Here is a 20,796-nt window from a genome sequence, read left to right as displayed (position 1 = left end):
TCACGCTACATCAGCCCTATTGACAGGCCTGTAAATACCGTCCTCAAGCCTGTACGCCCCAGGCTTCTGCGTGGTCACAAGCTCCTTAAGTGCAGGGCTCCTCTTCGCCAACGCGTCGTTCTCGCTCTTCAACACAATGATGTTCCTCAACCCGCCTCTGGCCTCGGAGTGAATCTTCCGCAACAGCTTCGTCGCGATCTCGTCGTCATTGACGCCATCCTTGCGGATGACGACCCACGTCGCGCCGCCGAGGCGGGCCGTGACGACGCCAGAGAGCAGGCCGGGGAAGAGCCAGGGGTACTGGAGGATCTCGGCCTCGAAGGCGTTGATGGACTCGCGGGCGAGGGCGGTGTAGGCTTCGTCGCTGAGCATTATGCCAAGGCGGAAGAGGTTGGAGACAGAGACGGCGTTGGTCGAGGGGAGCGCCGTGTCCATGCCGTCCTTCAGGCGGAGGATCGTGTGCGGGGCGTTTTCGGGGGTTGTGTAGAAGGCGCCGCATGAGGATCGAGCGGTGGGGGATGTTGGGGTCGTAGCTGGCACTGAAGTGCTATCGTAGAAAATGTCGATTTGGACCTCTGTGAATGTGTCAGTGGCGCCAATAAAATCATGTAGAATGCAACTCACTCTGAAGCTCATCCGCAAACTCAGCCCATTTCTCCTCTCCAGTAGCCTCATACAGGTCGATCAGACCCTCAATGAGGTGTGCGTAGTCATCCGCCAGGCCCTTCGTGTCCCCCCGGCCCTCACTGTATATTCTGTAAAGAATCTTCTCGTTCTCATCCCAGAGGTTGGCTCTGATGAATGCCGCGGCCTTGCTAGCTGCCTCGAAGCACGCATTGCTTCTGTCGGCGTCAAAAGGTGCCAAGGCCGATCCTGTTCTCGCCAGAGCACCAATTACAAGTCCATTACGTCCTGCGACAATCTTAGTGTCGGCTTCAGGTCTCGTGCGCTCCTTTTCTCTGTGGGCCTTGAGCTTTTGCTTGGCTGAAGCCAACACTCTCTCGACGTCGTCAATGGTGATACCAGCCTGTCGTCCGATCTCGGCCTTGTCCTTGACAACGCGCAAGATGTTCTCGTTTACGAACTCGTCGTTCGGGTCTTGGTCGGGCTCGATGTTACCGTCCTCGAGGACGTTCCAGTACGAAGCGGCCAGCGCGGCCTCGTGGTCGTCGCCGATGACCGAGTCGAACTCCCTTCTTGTCCACAGGCTGTATGCTCCCTCCCGCAGGTGTCTGTCTCCGCGACGGTATGAGTCTGCTGCCTCACTTGAGACGAAACCACCGTCGGGTAAGCTGATTGGGGCGCTGGTCAGATAATCCACCAGCTCGACCACGACATCGTAGAACTCTCCGTTCTTCTCGCCACCCGTGGCAATCAGCCAGGCATCCAAGTACAGGCCAAGAAGAAGGGCATTGTGTACGACCAGCTTCTCGAAGCGCGGCACACTCCAGTCGGCTGTGACGGAGTACCGCGCAAAGCCGTGGCCTCCGACGTGGTCGCGCAGACCGCTGTCGCGGATCTTACGCAGCGTGAAGAGAGCCATCTCAGCTGCGTGCGCGCACTCGGTCTCGCCAACCACATCCTGCACAGGGGCAAGGTATCTCGGCAGGCGCAGCAAGAAGGACAGCTTCGGCGGGGTGGGGAACTTGGGCGCAACGCCGAAACCACCGTACACAGGGTCGAAAGTGCCCGCAATGTGTGTGTAGGCCTCTTCCAAATGCTCAAGGTCAAGCTCGCTCGACACCACAGCAGCCGTCCTGCCCGTTCCAGGGTGCTCCAGGCCAGTCTCAGATCTCGCGAGTGTAGCACTCTGCGAGCCTGCGACGCCAGGCTCAACAGTACTTGTGGCCCCGAGAGTTCCCTCGGCGGCGAAGTCGTGCAGCTTCACCACAACCTCCTTCGCTTCTTGCCTGCACCTTGCTTCCTGCTCCTTCCAGACCTTTTGTAGCTTTTTCAGAATAGCCAGGAAATCCAGACGCTCATCGTCTCCGGAGCTGCCGTTGTTCGGCTCCGGTGCGGGGTAGTAGGTGCCGCCGAAAACTGGCTCAAGCTCGGGGGTGAGGAAGAGGTTCAGCGGCCAGCCACCGTTCCCGCTGACGGCCTGGACGTAGTTCATGTATATGGTATCGAGCTCGGGGCGTTCCTCGCGATCGATGATGACGGGGATGAAGGACTCGTTCAGGATCTTGGCGCATTCTGAGTGGGTGAAACATTCGGTAGATGTGAGTCGCGAATCTGAAGGTGCGAGAGTTAGCGAAGTCCCCGAGACCATGGAATGGCATATTGCTTACAGTGGCAGGCCTTGAAGCCGATGTGGAGAAAGATCAACTTGTTCTCCTTCTTCGCCCGGTCGATCGTCTCGTCGTCGAGCAGCTGCCACGCAACCTTGCCCTCGGCATGGCTGCGGACGTAGGGGCTCTTGCTCTGGCCGACGCGGTTCACCAGCGGGACGGTCTGCGGCGCATCGTCCTTCAGCTCAGCTGTGAGCTGCGATTGGGGTTGCTCAGCCCGCGCCGCCTGCGACAGCTCAGAGGCGACCATGGTGTATGTAGCGCTATGTGGCTTGGAGCTCTGTATGATTCAAGCAGGTGGTGTTGCGCGGCGAGTCGAACACAGCTCGTCAAATCGAAGTATCACGAGATTCTCCGTCCAGGGGTCCTCGAGGTGCCGGTCAAGGGTATCGATACGGGGGGAAGCGAATGCAGCGGCAGCAGCTTTTAGCTCGTCAGTCGGCCCGAGGAATCTGGCGGCGCAAGGTGAGCAAGTTGCAGGTTAGGTTGGTGGGTTGTTGCACAGCAAGTCGGAGAAAAAACGAGTCATGTGGCGAACGGGATCGAAGTTTTCCAGAAGGTGGCCTTTGTAGTTCAGGAAAGACGCGGTCTGACGAACGACCCGGCTGCAGAGGCTCCAGTGTATGGTGTGTGGAACGCGAGACCCGTTTAATTGTTGGTCGACTCGAGCGGTAAAGCCGTTGAGCGTCAAACGCAACACAACACCAGCGGCTGGGCGGGCGGACGACGGAACGGGGTCTCGGAGGGGGGGCAGCAACTGGAGGCTGGAGGGGCGCGGAAAGCAGAGACGTCACTGCTGCACGATGCCTGAACGGTTATTCGGTACCTGCGTGAAGTGGCTTGATTAATCTAGCTATAAGCGCCGGGCGCGCCTGGCTATAAAGTGGTGTAACTAATCCTTTACGTAAAGGTGGGATTTAGGCTAGGGTTCAGGCCTTAGGCCTAGGCCTAGCTAACTACTATCTCATACCCCCCTTTTAGCTAATACCTCCTATACCTTATAAAGCTATTCCTATCCTAAAGTAGTAATTAGATTAATTATATAACTATTAGCTTTATTTCTAGCTATCTTCTTTATACTTTCCTTTTTATATTAACTTTATTATCCTATCTTACTTCTTAAAATACTTCTAACCTCTAACTCTTAGTTATATATTAATTATAATATAAAACCCTCACTAACTTTAAAGTAATTTTAATATAAACTTAAGCTATATAGTTTAGTAGTTTAGCTACCTCTAGATTATATAGACTTAGATTAAAAAAACTAATAACTTAACTTTAAAGCCTTAAATTTAAATTAAATTTATAGTAATTAGGTCTAATTAACTCCTTAATATTAGTTAAATAATATAAGTTCTATATTTTATAATTAAACTTAATACTTTAAAATAAATAGAGTTTATAGATTCTTATAAAAGTTAGTTCTAAGATATATTAATATTTTATATAAACTTAATTAACTAAGATAATTATTAGAAAATACTATAAAATCTAGTTCTCTTTTTTATTTTTATTCTAAGTTATACTTTTAAGATCTAATTAAAATTAGGTAAATTAAACTTAAGTTTATATCTCTTTTAGTAGTTAGTATTATTATATTTTAATATAAATAAATATTAACTAAGATATCTAACTTAGTAATAAACTTATAACTTAGTGAAATTAAAGTCTTTAATTACTTTCTAAGCTTTTATTATTAAATAACTTCTTATATAGGAGATTTTTATAATTAGTAATTTAACTATTAAAAAGAGTAAATTAAGGCGATTAAAATAATATAAAGTCTAACTATAAAAGTTAATTAGTTAGTAAGATATAAAGGAATAAAGTTATTATATATAAAAGAAATAAATAAGTATATAAGACTTAATTAAGATTAAGTCTTAAGATATTATCCTTAGATTAAGACTTATTATTAGTTATAAGTAGTTTAAATAAACCTAATATTCTAATAAAGTTATAATATTTCTCTATTACTAATAGTTTAGTAAGGCTATTAGTAACTATCTTATAAGTTAAGATATAATTAATCTTAAAATCTCTATTACTAATATTATTAATAATCTAATAATATTTAATCTTAATATAGTATAGTTTAAGTAACTATTTACTTAATAGATAATTATTAAAAGTATTTATAAAATCTATATATACTTAGAGAGGTAGTTAAATAGAGATATTTATCCCTTTAAAGAGATCTATAATATATAGTAAAGCTTTCTCTCTAAATATTAGATTTATCTACTTAGCCTTATAGGTTAATATAGTTATAAATAATTATAATATTAATTTCTAAGTAATTAGTATTCCTCTATATATAACTATATAGCTAGCTATTAACTTATTTATTCTTTTATAATTAGACTAGTTAGTATTATAAAATACTAATAATTTGAGGTTATTAATAGAATAACCTAAACTACTAAAATAGAGTACTAATTATTATAAGCTATAAAGATATCTCTATATTAATCTTAGTAGTTTATTATACTTTTTAGAGGTATATTATTAATTTTTAGTAGCTCTACCTATAGGTATTATAATATCTAGTTATATACTATTTATAATCTACTATAACTTACCTAGATTACTTTAATATTTATATATCTTAGTAAGTATTTTATATTATTCTATAATCTCTAGTAGTTAAATATTACTAGAGGGGTAGGGAACTTAGTTATATTTAGTAATACCCTTCTCTATTAATATATTATTAATATACTTAGTTTATAAGATCTAAAGTTATCTTATCTTCTAGTAATAAATAATCTTAAACCTAAGAAACTATTATACCTTACCTAAATCTTTAATCTAAAAGAAGTTATATAAGTTATTTTTAAAGTTATTAACTTACTTAATATTAAGTATAGTAATAAGTATATCGTTAATATAAAGTAATATTATAATACTATCCTTATTAATAAAAATATAAGGTTCTTTTAGGAGTAAATTAAACCCTAATTACTTAAGAATAGTAATAATTTACTTATACTAGAGAAGAGGGGATTCTCTTAGCTTATAGAGAGCTCTTTTTAATCTATAGAACTAGCTAGATCTATTATTAAACCTATAAGGTTAAGTAATAAAGATATTATAATCTCCTATAAAGGTATTTAGGAAGGCTATAACTATATTAACCTAGTGAAGTTTTAAATCCTTAAGTATTATAATTAATAAAAAGACTTATAGAGTAATAAGATTAGTAATAGTAATATAAACTATCTTACTATCCTTATTTTAAAAGTTACTATAGATAACCTATCTTACTCTAACTCTATTAAGTCTTCTATCTATAGTAACCTTTTTATTATATACTTATTTACTTAGGAGATATTTAAGGCTATCTAAAAACTCTTTAAGCTATTAGTATTTTATCCCTTATAAGCTTTTAACTTAAGTCTTTATAGTATTAAAGATAGCTAACTTTAGAGGTCCTTCTTCTATTACCTCCTACTTTCTAAAAGTTATAGGTAAATAAATCTCTAAGCTAAAGGCTTATAATAGGTTAGATACTAAGAAGGTAAAAGTAATTAGTTCCTAATCTATTTCGTTATTAATTAGGTTAATCTCTATAGCCCCTATCTTATTAAATTCTCTATTAAACTTCTTCATATTATATAATACCTAAGTTCTAAATATCTAAGTTATTTAACTTAAAAAAGAAGTAGTTACTCTTAGTAATCTTATAAGAATAAAACCTCTACTACTACTTTTTAGTCTTCCCCTTAGTCTTCTTTATATTAGTTAAGGTATTTAGAGGGAAATAATAAGGGATCCTAACTATAATAATATAGTAGAAGAACTCTATTACTAGTAAGAGATAGTAAGAAAACTCTAACTTAGAGGAGTAATAGGAGAATATTAATATAGAAGAGAATCTTCTTTTAGTATTAATTATACCTATATATTTATAATACTAATATCTTATATTAATATATATAGTTTTAGATCTAAGGTTAATAAACTACCCCCCTTTCTACTAACTTCTTCTTATTCTTAAGGAGGCTTATCTTCTTATTTTTATTTATTATTACCCTCTAATTCTTAAGTATCTTCTAAGTATAAATTATCTACCTCCCCTTATAATTATTCTTATTTAATAAAATAAATATAATAATATAACTTTATATTTAAATTATAAAACTAAGACTTAGCCTTATAAGTTATAGTTAGTAGTTTATTACTATACTTATATATTTCTAATTTAACTTCTTCTCTTAGCTATAAGTTATTAAATTTAACTAAGGGGAGCTCTCCTTTATCTTCTTTAAATATTATATCCTTTACCTACTAAATACTATTAGTCCTTTTAATAAGAATATAGAAGATATTACTATAGAAGCTATTATATCCTATAAATCTTTTAAGTTTAGCTTTAAGCCTTATCTTTTATCTTTTCATATATAGATAGCTATCTAGGTGAATATAGATATAAACTTAGTAACTTTAATAGTAGAGATAGCATATATATAGTTTTCTTATAATAAGAGATATATTAAAAATATTTACTAATTTCTTATAAGGACTAATATTACTCTTATTATTAAATAGTAGATTATTAACTTTAGTAGAAATTTTTATTAACTAAGGCTAAAAGGATTTAAGAAAGCTAGCTTCTATATATATTACTTATACTTTCTACTATATAACTTTATTAAAACCTTCTACCCCCCTATTCTACTAATAATAGTTTAAAGCTACTATTTCTAGATAAAAGCCTTATTCTTAAGTAAAAAGCTTTATTACCTTAAGAAGAACTATATTATTATCTATAATAACCTTAGAGAAGTAAATAATACTATTTATTATTATAATCTTTTTTAGAAACTAATTTTATAGCTAAATAGTTATATCTTTCTTTAATTTAAATACTTAGAACTATCTATAAATTAAGAAGGCTCCTATAATATAGAGGTTATAAGTAATACCTCTAAAGCTTTATAGTATTAATTCTAAGAAGTTAATCTAAAACCTCTAAAAAACTTAAGTTAGTTATTCTTATTATCTATTACTAAGTTATTATATTAATTTTGCTATAAAGTAGATATAATATTTATATCTTATAAGAGGTACTCTAAAGAGGTTTATATTAATATCTCTTATAGTAGTAATAGTTACTTTTCTAGATAGATACCTTAAATAAGTATAAAAAGTTTAGTAATTTAGCCTAAAAGAGCTGAATTTATTACTTTAGTTAGAAGGATAGATCTAAAACTAAGGGACTTATATATCCTATTTAAAGTTAGTAATAGCTTTAAATATATCTTTATAAACTAAAGTATTATTTAGACTATTAAAATAGATACCTATCTTCTAAAGAAGACTAATACTAATAATTTATACTATATTATAAAGTTTATAAAGAGTATTATATAGTTAGAAAGTAGTTTTTTTACTACTTAGCTTAGTAGTAATTACCCTAGCTATACTAATAGCTTAACTAATTTAGTCCTTTCTACCTATATAGTTTATAGTTAATCCTTAAAGGAGATCTTAAAGTTCCTTAAAAATAGAGAGATTATTAAGAATATACCTATTAGTACTAATATTTAGTATAAAGAAGTCTATCCTCCTAATAGAGGCTATAGATATAATATATTAGCTTAGTTATACTTCTTAGTTATTACTTTCTTCTTTATTAATTTCCTTAATAGCACTATATATAAAGAGACTATTAGTCTCTATTTCAGTAATCTAGCTAGTAAAACTCTAAATAGAGGATTTAAATCTCTTTATTAGTTACTTCTTAACTCTTTATATATAGTTAACTTTATATAGATCTCTAGTAAGAGATTAAAGGTTAAAGTATAAACTAAATACTCTAAAGTTATCTACTAGGAATAATAAAAAGGTCCTCTTCTAAGTTTAAGCTAATAAGGTATCTATAAAAGCCTTAGATTAATAGTTAATATCCTATTTAATACTAGAGTTTCTAAAGATACTATCTTAAGTTTAACCTTCTAAAGTAAATACTAAAGTAGATACCTATATAGTTATTTATATAGTTATTTATAATACGTTTAAGTACTTAAACTTATTAAACTTTATAGTATAATACTTATAATACTTTAATAAGTACTTATTATAAGAAATAAGGTATAAAGAAGCCTTTCTATAATAATAAGAGTATATCTTATATTTATAAAGGTTTTATAAATACTTAGAATTATAGGAAGTATATAAATCCTACTATTATATCTCTCTGTTATTTATAGGCTTAGAGGGCTAAGTTTACTTCTTTATAGTAAACTTCTTCTTATTTAATAGAGCCTTAATACCTTAAGAGGCTTATTTATATTATTCCTTCTCACTAAGGCCTCTAAGTTCTTATAAGAGGTTATTATAAGTATAAATTTCTATAATAAAGTTATTCTCTATAGTATCTACTTTAGCCTAATTAAAACATTTAAAACCCTAGATAAATCTATAGGTAAAAGCTATAATTAATAAACTTATACTAAAACTATTCAGTTTATTAAAAGTTAAATAAAGATCTTAAATAAAATCCTTAATATTTCTATAGTTAACTCTAATTATTTTATTCTAGTTATTATAGATTTTACTTATAGCTAGCTTATTAAACTTCTAGGTATATTCTTTAGTCTTAATAAAGATATAGAAAGCTAAAGCTATAATAAAAAGACTATTATTAATTATTTCTTCTAAGAGATTATATTAGATCTTCTCTATAAGTAACTATCTAATAAGTATAAAACCTATAAGTATTAAATCACCTAAAGATCTTAGATCCTTAACTACTACTACTTTATCTTCTTTAAAAACTATATCCCTATTATATTTATCTAGTATTCTTTTATCTATTAAGTAGAAGAGAAGTCTTATTACCTTAAAAGTATTCTTAAGATTAATCTCTTATAACTAAAAACTTATAACTTTAGTTAGCTTAGGGATAGTGTTATATACTAGATTTCTTAGATCTAATCCCTTATTAGCTACTTTCTATATAGCTACTTTAACTATAAGGTTAGTAGAAGAAAGAAGAAGGTTAGGAGGACTTAACTAAGATAGTCCCCTCCTAGTAAAACTAGAAGAAGATAGAGTTAGATTACTAGTTAAAAATATATTAATTCGTTTAATTAATTTAGTAGTTTAAGAGGGGTTTAAGTGATTATTAAATAGTTATTAAGTAGTTATTACTATATAACTATAGCAATTATTAAATAATTATTAACTTTAGTAGCCTAGAAGCTAAGGAGATTTTATAAATAGGAGATATATATTATAATAGCTATAACCTCTACTTAGAAATATCACTTCTAGTAGTTTAGTAATTTATTAATTACTTTATAGTAATTACTAAACTATAAAGTTAAAATCCTAATAGCTACTTAGGAATAACCTCACTATCTAATAGATAGATTTAGGTATTTAGAGGGCTTATAACCTATATAAAGTAGCTTAATTAATCTAGCTATAAGTACTAGGCGCGCCTAGCTATAAAGTGGTGTGGCCGATCCCTTACGTAAAGGCGGGATTCAGGCCGGGGTTCGGGCCTCAGGCCCGGGCCCGGCCGACTACCGTCTCGCAGTACCTGACGCTGGACTGCCCCACCACGTGCTTATCGCCGAATGAGGGGTATTCTTTCATGTAAGCAGTCTAAGCTAAATAACGGTAATGACTTCTCTTTTCTCTCAAGGGGCCACTTTTTGCTTCGAGCATCATGATGCAATTGTGCTTCAGAGTACTAGGTAAACTTTTTCGTTTTCTCTTTTCCATTGTCTGCGGCCTTGGAAATTTTCTATCAAAGTTTTCACACACCGATGTTGATCATGCGTTGGCTGCTCCAAGAAACCGGAGCAGCTTCCGACTTCCAGGCGCGACTCGCGTCTTTGCCGAGTTTGGATGCAACAGTCATGATCTTCAGGGTCCTCGGTTTCAACCACGATCATGTTCAGGCTATAAACTTTTTCTTGACGTATCGCCATATTCCCAGGCCAAACTAATTGTTGTATCTCTACTCAATGTCATGGTATCATTTTCTAACAGAATTCAAATAAACGAGGGTATTTCGCCGACCGTAGCACCAGCCAATACATTGCTTTTGAAACATCGTATACTCCGCAGATTCTCTCTAGTAATGTATGTTTTGGACTTCATCCCTATATGAAGGCACTTAGCTCGACGTGATAGTCTCATTAGCCCCCTCGCTCTTCTTCTCGGGAGTGGCAGTTCCAGGGCTGGTCTTCTCATTAACCTCCTCCTCGCCCTGCGTGGAGATGTGGCGCGTCGGCTTCTTGCCCGATACCATCGACTTGACGGTGTGGATGAGTGTCGCGCGGCCCTCGAAGATGGGGAACAGGCCGACGGCGAAGAAGGAGCAGAAGATCCAGAGGATGCCGACTACGACCCAGCCCGTGAAGAAGGGCTTGCTGAAGATGTAGCCGGAGCCATACATGGGCATCGGCCAGAGCACGAGCATCGCGATGGTCCTGTGTACATTGTCAGTGTGGGTCCTTAAACATGAAATGGTGACGAAAAACTCACATGAAGGCGGTCATGGAGACGGAAATCTTAAAGGCACGCGTGAGCATGGCCTGCTCCCGCTCGAACTCAGCTTGCGTCTCCTCGCGCCCGCCGTGTACATCCTCCTCGAGATCCATGCCCGCGTCCGTGGCAACGTCGTGGTCATCGCCCCGGCGGATCGCCATCATCGACTTCCAGTCATACTTATCCAGGCCGAAGATGAGAGTGAAGATCGGGATGAGCACAAGCGGCGACAGCAGCGCAATGACATTACCAGCCAGCATGGGGTTGTTCGAGCCCGTGCAGGTGACATCCAGCACGCCGCATGTCTTCTTCGCCGTGACAAGCCATCCAATGATCGCAAAGGCGGTGCCGAAGATGGGCGAGAGCGTCGCGGCCCATTTGTTCTGGCCCTTCCACACCAGCGTCAGCGTCGCCGGAAGCACGGCGGCGGAGATGAGCACGCCCATGAGCACGTAAAGGTAGCCCATCGAGATGCCGTTGTAGTGCAGGCCCACCGACACAGAGCTGATGATGAGCGCGTAGATGACGACGCACACGTGCGACATGTAGATGAGGCGCTTGCCGCTGGCGTCGGGCTTGAAGTACGTGCGGTAGATGTCGTAGGTGAAGATGGACGACACGGCGATGAGCTCGGCGGAGCTGGCGGAGGTGACGGCCATGAATACCATCAGCAGCGTCGCGGCGGCGCCACCCTTGCCGAGGAGGGCGACGGCGGCGTACGGCAGCGCGAGGCCGGCGGAGACCTCGGCCTCGGTCATGCGGTCGGGGAAGGTGGGGAAGCGGGGGTTCGACTCGAGGGCGAGCGCAGAGAGGCCCATGGTCGTGGCGGTGAGCCAGGGGATGGCGAACCAGGAGAGGCCGCCGAGGATGTAGCCGGGGAGGGCGTGCACGGGGGAGGCGGCGATAGCCTTGTTGTAGTATCCGTTATCGAGGAAGACGGTACCGAAGTTGCCCACGATGTTGATGACGAAGAACTCGACGCCGCCCTGGGACTTCATTGTCAGGTAAGATCCATCGGCGTTGCCTGAGACGGGGTGTCTGAGGGCGGCCTCGACGAGGAGATCGTAGACCTTGGAGGGGCTACCAAGGACGTCTGAGCTGGCGTAAGCTGTCAAGGAGAAGATGATGATGATGATCAGGAGGATGAAGGTGTGGACCCAGTCAGTGAGAAAAGTTGCCTTGAGACCTCCGACAATGGTGTAGGCGACGACACCGACGGGCAGGAGGTAGATCGCAGCAACAGTGTGCCTGTAAAGGTCAGTCAGCCTCAGGATTCCTCTCCAATCGATATCAGAGGGGGACAAAGACTTACATGCCAGTCAAGGCATTGACTGTCGCTGCACCTCCGACGATCAACATCAAGGTGACGAGAATGTTCGTCATCAGACCAAACACAATGAACACAACGTGCGTCGCCGTGCCGTATCTCGCCTTGATGACCTCCAGGAACGTGTGTGCGTTGGGTGCTCTGCGCTTCAACTCGATCGCGAGCGTGGCAAAGAGCAAGATCTGAACTGTCGCGCCGGAAGCATACCAGAACGGACCGGAAACGCCATATCGGTAGCAGACACCGGATGATTGAAGAAGCGTCGCGGCCCATGTCCACGACGAGACGACCGCGGAACCGACAAGGCCAGACTTGACCGTCCTACCTGCGGTGGTGAACATCTCAGAGGTCTGGAGCTCTCTGTTGTAGCGTTTGAGGACATAGGTCGTGGCAATCTGTGCCCGATTAGCATGTGAACAGGGCCAGAATTGGCATATCGGGGAGGGATACCATGCCAATGGCGAAGAGAAAGCCCACGCCGAGCACGATGCCGTACCCGACGCCCTGCGAGAGAGCTGCTGTCACCATCTTGGGCAGTTCGCGATGCGCCGATGGAATGGTATGGTGTAGTTCAGGCAAGTAGATGCACCCTTGACAACGGAGTACCGGGAGTTTGGGCCTGGGCTACTCGACGTATATGTATGCGCCCTCCAGCTGGCCGGCGGCAACCTCAATCATGTTGCTTTATCGGAGCTTAAACTACCGGAGCTACCCTTGCTTGCTTCCATGTGCAAGTTGAGACACAAGCACCGCGTCCCCCACAGGCGGTAACGGCTCGGTTTCTCCCCGCTGTAAGACAGTCTGGGGGTCGAGGTTGGTGGTGGTGGTGGAGGGTCGAGCACAATCATCCTTTCTTCCTCTTTAAACTTATCATGGTTAGACCGGACCACTGAAGCTACCTCAGAACTTGAGACGGCAAAGTCTGTGTTGGATAAAACTTGACAGGTGCGTCGCCGCAGCATGCAGAGAAGAGATAAGGCCAAAATTCAATCAGTCATAGAAAATGGTGCAGTCTAGTTGCAGATGCCGGGCCAGTGATTGGCGGTGGGAGGTGAGAAACAAGAGGGATCTGCAGCCACTCGGGTACTAGAGGCATGCTTGTTTGGGTAGTATCTGCGTCGACGGGATTGTGATACGGTAAGATGATATCTCTCCCACAGCACTATCAGAGGCAGAGGGCCCTTGACAGCTGCAAATCGCTGACGTCTCAAGGTGACGAGATGTAGCTTCATGTGATGTGGACGGAAGGCCACATGGAAATGAGTCTCTTAATTCTTGCGAGAGCCACAGGGACTTCCCTGAGAAACTTGAAGAACACGAAAACGTGAAGACTGGGGATGAGAGGATGGACTCTTCTGGCTAGACTGGGTGCTGACAGCATGGGGTTCGTCAGAAGGAATCCTCCCCGTCTCAGCAAACGAAGAGATCCATCTGATAGAGAAAATGAACATGTTCCACTAGGAACAAATCCACAGTCACCCGTCCACCCGTTCGGCATGACATCCATGACGGCCCAAACCCTAGGATCGAACGGCGAAGAGGCGGAACAGGAGGTTGCTGGGAGCGGCCGGCGGCCAGAGAAAAGCTGCAGATAAGACCGCGAGTGCCTTTGTCCCTATCGTCTTGCGATTGAGTCAGTCGATTGGACAGATCGGGGTCCGTTACTGATTGATTGCATCAGAGTTCAAATCGAGGTTGCAAATCGCGCGCTGTTATCGCTGGTGGTTGACAGGGAGAAAGATAAGCATTCGCGATGCGTGTGGATGGCGTGGAGAGACGGAACCCCGGCAAGGCGCACGGGCCATGCTCAATCTACATCTCCGCCGCGTCGAATGAGCTTAGCTTGTGCGGGCACTTCTTACCCGCATCTCATTTTCATCCCTTCAGCAGTTTGGGGGCGCTTGTCGGCATGAGCTCCGGCATAAGATCTCGAGTCACGGAACAATCTGGACTTACTTTTTCAATGCTGTCAGCATATGATATTAGAGCCAACATGCCATAGGCTTCTTCGGTTTGACTACGTGCGCCTGCAAAGATGTCATGGAAAGTTCTACGTTGAAAACTGTCCTCGGCAGTGGTCAGGTCAAGCTTTTGCGAAGACTTTGTCCAAGAAAACCAAGACGAACACCGCCCCGCCGTGGGGATTCGCTTCATTAGTTTGCGAACATGCCTAGATACCGTCTGTCCATCAACTATAACCACGGAGAAAATGAGAAGTGAAGGCCTATCTCACTTGTACTCAGCCGCTGCAGCGCACCTAGACTGGAAGACTGAACCATAATGGTACTCTTCTGCGCAATTGATCATCTCAATTGGGCAAGTGTAAGCTTTGTTTCTTCTCCCACGCGGGGCTTGTGACTTCCTCACGCCAAGCATACTAGACGGCACTTGCATGGCCCAACGCCCTATCAGAAGCATACTCACGACTTTGAGTGAGAGGCTTTCAAGGGGCTCATATGCGAGCTTGGTTGAAGCATCATATTAACGATACCTTGACTCGTCTCAGCAAATAATTGTTAGTTATCACGACTCCGGAAGATACTCCGAATCTTGAGATCCCTGCGCTGGTGAATGGCATGCCGTTGTACGTTACCTCTCACTTGTCCCGGCCGGGCGGATCAATACCTCCATGCGGGACGGACTTGTGCCGCCGGCCTGTAGCCAGATGCGATGACCTGCATGCTCGTGGCCGCGGCCAGGCCTTCGGCTCCACGCCTCAACTGTCAGGATCGACGTGATCCAGATCTTGCGGGCGCAGGCATGCTTCCTGGTGCTCCATATCAGAGTTCCCTTTACCCAGGCTCCCACTTGGATGTGACTCTGCTCCAGATGCGGTCGCCGACGGCCAGCAGACTCGTTAACGGGCCGGAGACTGGAGCCGACTATTACAGCGAGACCAATCATCGAAAGCTTTCAGGCACGCGCACGCGACTCAGTCGAGGCACGCATGCGTTCATTTGTTCTGGAGGGCCTCAACAAGTAGCTTCATCAGGGGTTTCACTACAAAGATCCAAGTGACTCACTACATGTTCGATCCAAGAAGCTGTTTCATCAGTTTAGCTGGCAAGCTGTATTCCCTTCATATGAGGCGGTGAAATATGGGTATTCTTGTAGCTGATGATGGCTCTCACTGCAACAGGACATTTCTCTGTTGATCTCAAACAAATCTTCATCTATTTCAACATGACTTCACTCATTTTCCATCATAACCTCAGACGACACGATAGGCGCTGCTCGTGAATCAGTATCTGATGAGAACAACGCAAGGCGTAGAACTCACTCAATGATAAATTCGCCTTTACTCCATGCTCCACTTGCAACCCAAAGCCCGGCGCCCAACGTTTCGGCATACCTCTCGTCCCCCGTCGTCACATGAATTGACATGCGGCAGGAGTACTGTCTTGAATCCACATCTTTCTCGGGAGATTTCTGGAGAGAGTTCAAAACATCTGCTGGTCCGCTCAAGGATCCGCTGATTCGCAACTCGAACCTGTGATCATGAAATACTCGTCAGCCCTTGTTCTCCCGGCATCTTCATTAGATAGGCAGCAACATGTCGTCAAACTCACTCTGCGGGCTTCACATCATTGGTCCAGAGTTTCAAAAGCCCTCCGACCTTACTTACCCCGGGTGCTCCATTTGGGGCCTCGTCAATGTAGTACCCTCCCGCCACAACGAATCCTGATCCAAAGGACCCCGACCATGAGCCACTGGAGACTCTGAATAGCTCTACCTCCTTCGCATTATCTGGGACTGCAGTGTGAACGCTAACATTGGCTAACTGTACGGCTACGCGGAAACCAAATTCAACAGAAGGCGGCGGTATGGACATGGTCGGATGTGGAAAGTCTATCGAGGGCTTTGCCGCATCGTTCTTATCAACTTCGGAATCTCTGAAAGTCGCCTCAGTTAATCCAAGCTCACAAAAACTCCTCATTGTTCATTCACATACCCTTTATCGTTGACAGCAAACTCTGGCGCTCGTTCTTGTCGTTCTTGAGAGGGAGCCTCTTCGGTCTTCAACCTCTTCTCCTCAGAGTCACCCCATCCCCCATGGTGTCTCGCCAAGTTCCTCTCCGGAATGCGATTGAAGCCCCGGCCGGGGTGATCAGGGATCCACGCCGGATCCCACGCCAGGTCCTCTGGCTTCAGCTTCGGGGTCGCGGTAGGTCCCGAAGGACCCTGACTGCCTTTCCAAACACCGTGAGAGTAATTGGACTGCCGGCCCTCCTCGCGGCTTATGTCGCTCATCGGCACTCGAATTTCAGATCCTTGGCGAACGGCCAGTGGGATGACGAATCAGAGAAACAAAACCAGGGGACCGCCGATGGGGACGCTGCGCAAGAAATCTGGGAGCGATAACCACACTAAACGAGCGAATTCATGGCCAAAACCGCAGCTGAGAAACGGAGGGATATATAAGGGAACATTTGAATGGTGGTTGGAAATGCCCCTGGGCGCTGAAATACATTTCCCTTTTTGGTCTTCTCGTCAGACGAACCCCGCATAGGCGCCGGCCCGCAAGCGGCACGGAGGGATGCAACCCCAGCATCGGCGCTGTCGGAGGGACTATCACTCCGCCCGCCGCGAATCACGGCCCGATGATGGCGCCACAACCGGCGGTTGGCGCCAGACTTTGCCCATAGAACCCCCGTAGGAATAAGGATAACCCGTGGAATATGCGCTGTTGTCAAGACTCCATGGTCGGATTAGCAAGCGAGAGTAGGGACTTATGCCAAGATACACACATCAAACTAACTTAATACGAGAGAATTGCCCCCTTGCTGTCCCTGCTGCCCTCATGATTTGCATTCTTGATGTTCTATTTCCCCAAAACGGCATGATTTCATGATTGTCACATCAAACAATTCTCCAGGAAATACACGACCCTATTTCCTACTTGCAAGCGGTAAAAAACAAAATTCGTTTGGTCTGTGGTTAAGTAAAACCTCAACTCTTCCTCCAAAACTCCCTTCCGAACTCTCTTTGGAATTGGATTTTGCTATCTTCTACTTCATCTATTTAGTCATGACTAGGAGATATTTCAATCCTGTGCATAATAGATTTGCAGTGCCTCTCGAACTGTGAGAGTTGTCATTTCTGGGAAGAGGGTGTTGACCCGGCCCTCCGTCGGCAAATCCATCTTACCTTGCGCAACTCTCTTTCCAGAAAGCGCGACCTGCCGCATGACGGTTCTTCTGTACGCAGATGGAATCTTTTTCTCCCACGCCGGAAGCGGGGTACAATTACCCTCTCGCAATACATCGAGCTCATCATACTTCTTTTCAAACTTCACGCCGCTTGTTTCTTCGGCGACGTCGATGAAGCCGTTGACAGTCAACTTGTCTCCTGCTAGATAGTACCTGCGCTCCCAACGAGGTAGACCCAGCACTGCTGCGACGAAGCACCCGATATCGCGCGAGTGAGTCAACACAATGGGGTTGTTCCCGTCACCAGGGATGGCTGCAACGTGGTTGTCAAGGTCGACCCAGCATGGGAGATTGAGTCGGAACGCAGACTCGATGCGTGGCGCGAGCCAGTAGTCCATGAACATTCCGTTCGAGAATTGGGTGTATTCAAGATCGGTCTCCTTCAGACGGTCAACTGCCTTGAATTTCCACTCGTAAGTAGGGATGTCACGGATGAACCTAGAAGACACATTAAATTGATGAGAAAGTAGGGCAAGGGACAGAACATACTCGTCGTCGTATTTGGCTCCAAACTCGCTCGGCATGAACCGTTTGGTGTGTTGGCACGCAACAGCGGCCTCGATGAGGTTCATTTGAGCCATTCCACTGGCATCATCAGCGATGGAAACGGTCGAGATAACCGTGTGAACCTTATGTGTGTCGAGAACCTCTGTGAGACTTTGGATGCTCGTGTAGTCGACAACGACTACCTTGGAGTCGCCGGTTGCCTTCCGACCCAAAATTATGGCATCGTCGGCTCCGAGTTTCTCAATGGCATCGAATATAGCTTTGCCGATGCTGCTTGAGCCACCAGCAATAGCTACTTTGACCATTGCAAAGACAGTGGCGGGTCCGAAGTTCAGGGTTGTTTTGTTGAGGTAGAGCGTTAATGAACATGTGCGGGACAAGGATGGAAAAGAAACGCTCAATTGATGGAGTTATTTACTTCATGGCTTTCGGTGTATGCCAATTGGTAAGTTTAAGTAATTGACGAGCTCTATAAGTCAAAGCGTCAAGTCCGCTCTTCGTGTTCAAGTGTAACTTCTGATGGCGCCACTGGCTGCAAACTCCGCACCCCAAAGCGGGTTCACCCCAAGTATCACAGGGAGGGCGGAGGGCGGAGTTGGCGGGTTTCCGCGCGAAGATCAGACGTACCAATGACACAAGCCATACTGAGGCGTGTATGGATATCTCGGGGTCCTAGAAAGATCGCGAAGTCCAGTTCGGAAATGTAGTGGGACAATGTATTCAAGGACTTTTACTATCCGGGCAGATATTTTAGCTAATTAACTGGTCCAATATGACCTATATGCTATTGAAACTCATTTCCCATCGTCTTCTATTTTATGATGTTGACTGGACTCCATATTATTATTAGTAGTACTGTCATCGTCATTGTCGTCGTCTTAATTAGTCGTTCTCGTTCTCGTTATCGTCGTCGTCATCGGTGGTGTCACTAGGATCCCGTACGAATGGCACAACTAATAGATTGATGGTGCGACAATGAGTAACCTGACACTACTAATTATGACTGCAGCTCGAAAACAGCAACTTGCAATAGAACATAGTCTACGTAGCGGATCCTGTTCATGATCTAGAGTTTCGAGCCGAAGAGACTGGCCTCAAATTTGAACTTCCCGACCTTCTTAGGGCTGGGGTCGCCAACTCCCAAAGTAAGGCAACTAATTTCGATTGCTACATGGATTGCCTTTGCCAGCTGTTCTCTGACAGTTGAAAGATATCCCAATACTTTCGAATTTCGTCGGAGTTATTGCTACAGTTTTTGGAATACAATCTGGCAGGGCAGGTATGCATCGCATGTATGGAGGAATAGAGTGTGACTCAGAAAACGAGAAGGATGCTGGTCGGGTGGCCACTTGGAGGAATAAAGGAACCGGCGTGTTTGTAGCTTACTAGGTACTCTTGCGCTGACGGTGCTGCTGTCTATGTAAAAGTACAAATGCAGGTCGCGGCCTGAATCATCTCTATATCTTCTCTAGATATATATCTTGAAATACCCTGCACTAGGTTCAAGAGGTAGTGACATGTTCTTCTTGGGGCCCTTCATAGCCCGTACTTCTTCGTCTTTACCTGAGCTGAAAATTGGAAAACCTCTCTTTTCTCCGAGAAAGAATACATAAGTTTGCTATGTAAAGAGAACTGGAATACTGGTTTGCGCCCTCTAACAGAATGTGAATTGTCCATGCCCCAGGATTCATCAGGAGCCACAGGTCTGTAATCTGGATGCAGTTCAGTTATATGAAATCTGACGTGAGGGATGTGTATATAATGCTTGTAACCTCAAGCGTTCCTTTCTTCCAGCTGCAGTGAGATGCCGGAGGGCATATTTATGCTTGCTGATGAACCGGCATGAATTATGAATCAGACATGACAACCATGTGATAACACGTCATCAGATCCATACTCATGGTTCCAATACGCAGTCCGAGGCTGCATTCCTGTCTTATTCTACGAGGATACGGGAGCGATACTGGTGCTTAGAAATGACATGCGGATAACCTTAAAAGCCACCGCCATTATTCTTCAAGCATCAAACCATACGCGCCTTTGAATGCCTTCTACATCCACGTTCAGTCATCTAACATCAGAAGAAGTGAATGAAGCTTGCAATTTGTGGCTCAGGAACGAAGCTGGAAGCTGCAGACACACCAAGCGAGCGCTTACATATATGTACTCACTTTCCGCTTATCAGGAAAGATGACAGCACCGAGATATCCTGCGCACGTTTTGAATAATTAAGACTAAAGATCGTATAACAAAACTCATCCAGTAACCCATAACCACGGTCCAGAGAAACATGAATCTATATAAACCTTAACGTCCCCTCCTATCAGACCTCTAGACCAATCGACTTGGGCGCGTTGTCGTCAATCTCAAAAACCTTGACAACACATCTGTTTAGAGCAAGTTGGACTTAATCGAGGCTATGACTTATGCTTAAGCGTAATACTTGACGGAGCATACCTCGGACAGCGTTGGTCGTCGTCTGCCTCGATATCTTATCCAACATGAATAGGCCGGCAGAATACACTTGCGATCTCTCCAAAACCTGCAGAAATAGGGCCTGCAGCAATATAAGAACTACGAAGATGAAATGAGACTGCGCGTGATTTTCCTGCTGCTGCGAGTTCATTGTGATCTCCCAAACAATCTCTGTCGCGGTCTCTCCCGCGCGCCATCACCCTCTATCCCAAATCCCCTTATCCACACCTCAAAGAACCATGATTCGCGAATGTCGATTGGGGCTTGCTGTGGGAGCTTCTAGATCATGCTCGAACAGCCTCGTTCTTATCACTTCCTTCGGAAGCATGGTCGTCAGGGGTATGAACAACACCAAACGTATACCATTGTCATAATCGGGGTATCTATTCTACAGCGACTGACTGACTGACTGCTGACATGCTAGATGGAAATAAAGCCGTCCACCCCAACTCAACCGCCGCCAATCTATCGCTTC

General features: G+C 43.3%; 4 protein-coding genes across 4 annotated transcripts; all 4 read right to left on the bottom strand.

Moving 5' to 3' along the window:
- Positions 1 to 2,541, bottom strand: GCG54_00008856 (Spermatogenesis-associated protein 20; the record flags this gene model as incomplete). Its single annotated transcript, XM_045408815.1, has 3 exons — positions 1 to 575; positions 625 to 2,235; positions 2,292 to 2,541. The coding sequence occupies 3 exons, from the start codon at positions 2,539 to 2,541 to the stop codon at positions 1 to 3; spliced, it is 2,436 nt and encodes an 811-aa protein (XP_045266558.1).
- Positions 2,542 to 10,428: 7,887 nt separating this feature from the next.
- GCG54_00008855 (putative urea active transporter 1) lies at positions 10,429 to 12,717 on the bottom strand (the record flags this gene model as incomplete). Its single annotated transcript, XM_045408814.1, has 4 exons — positions 10,429 to 10,744; positions 10,800 to 12,050; positions 12,115 to 12,524; positions 12,580 to 12,717. Coding segments are annotated over 4 exons (2,115 nt in total), but the record flags the coding sequence as incomplete, so codon positions are not given.
- Positions 12,718 to 15,405: 2,688 nt separating this feature from the next.
- On the bottom strand, positions 15,406 to 16,380 carry GCG54_00008854 (uncharacterized protein; the record flags this gene model as incomplete). Its single annotated transcript, XM_045408813.1, has 3 exons — positions 15,406 to 15,619; positions 15,699 to 16,022; positions 16,103 to 16,380. 3 exons carry the CDS (start codon positions 16,378 to 16,380, stop codon positions 15,406 to 15,408), a joined length of 816 nt encoding a protein of 271 aa, XP_045266556.1.
- Positions 16,381 to 17,173: 793 nt separating this feature from the next.
- On the bottom strand, positions 17,174 to 18,151 carry GCG54_00008853 (Oxidoreductase swnN; the record flags this gene model as incomplete). Its single annotated transcript, XM_045408812.1, has 2 exons — positions 17,174 to 17,777; positions 17,829 to 18,151. 2 exons carry the CDS (start codon positions 18,149 to 18,151, stop codon positions 17,174 to 17,176), a joined length of 927 nt encoding a protein of 308 aa, XP_045266555.1.
- Positions 18,152 to 20,796: the final 2,645 nt, after the last annotated feature.

Source organism: Colletotrichum gloeosporioides, assembly GCF_011800055.1.
Source record: "Colletotrichum gloeosporioides strain Lc1 chromosome Unknown consensus_30, whole genome shotgun sequence".
Taxonomy (NCBI): Eukaryota; Fungi; Ascomycota; class Sordariomycetes; order Glomerellales; family Glomerellaceae; genus Colletotrichum; species Colletotrichum gloeosporioides.
This window is presented reverse-complemented; position numbering and strand designations above follow the sequence as displayed.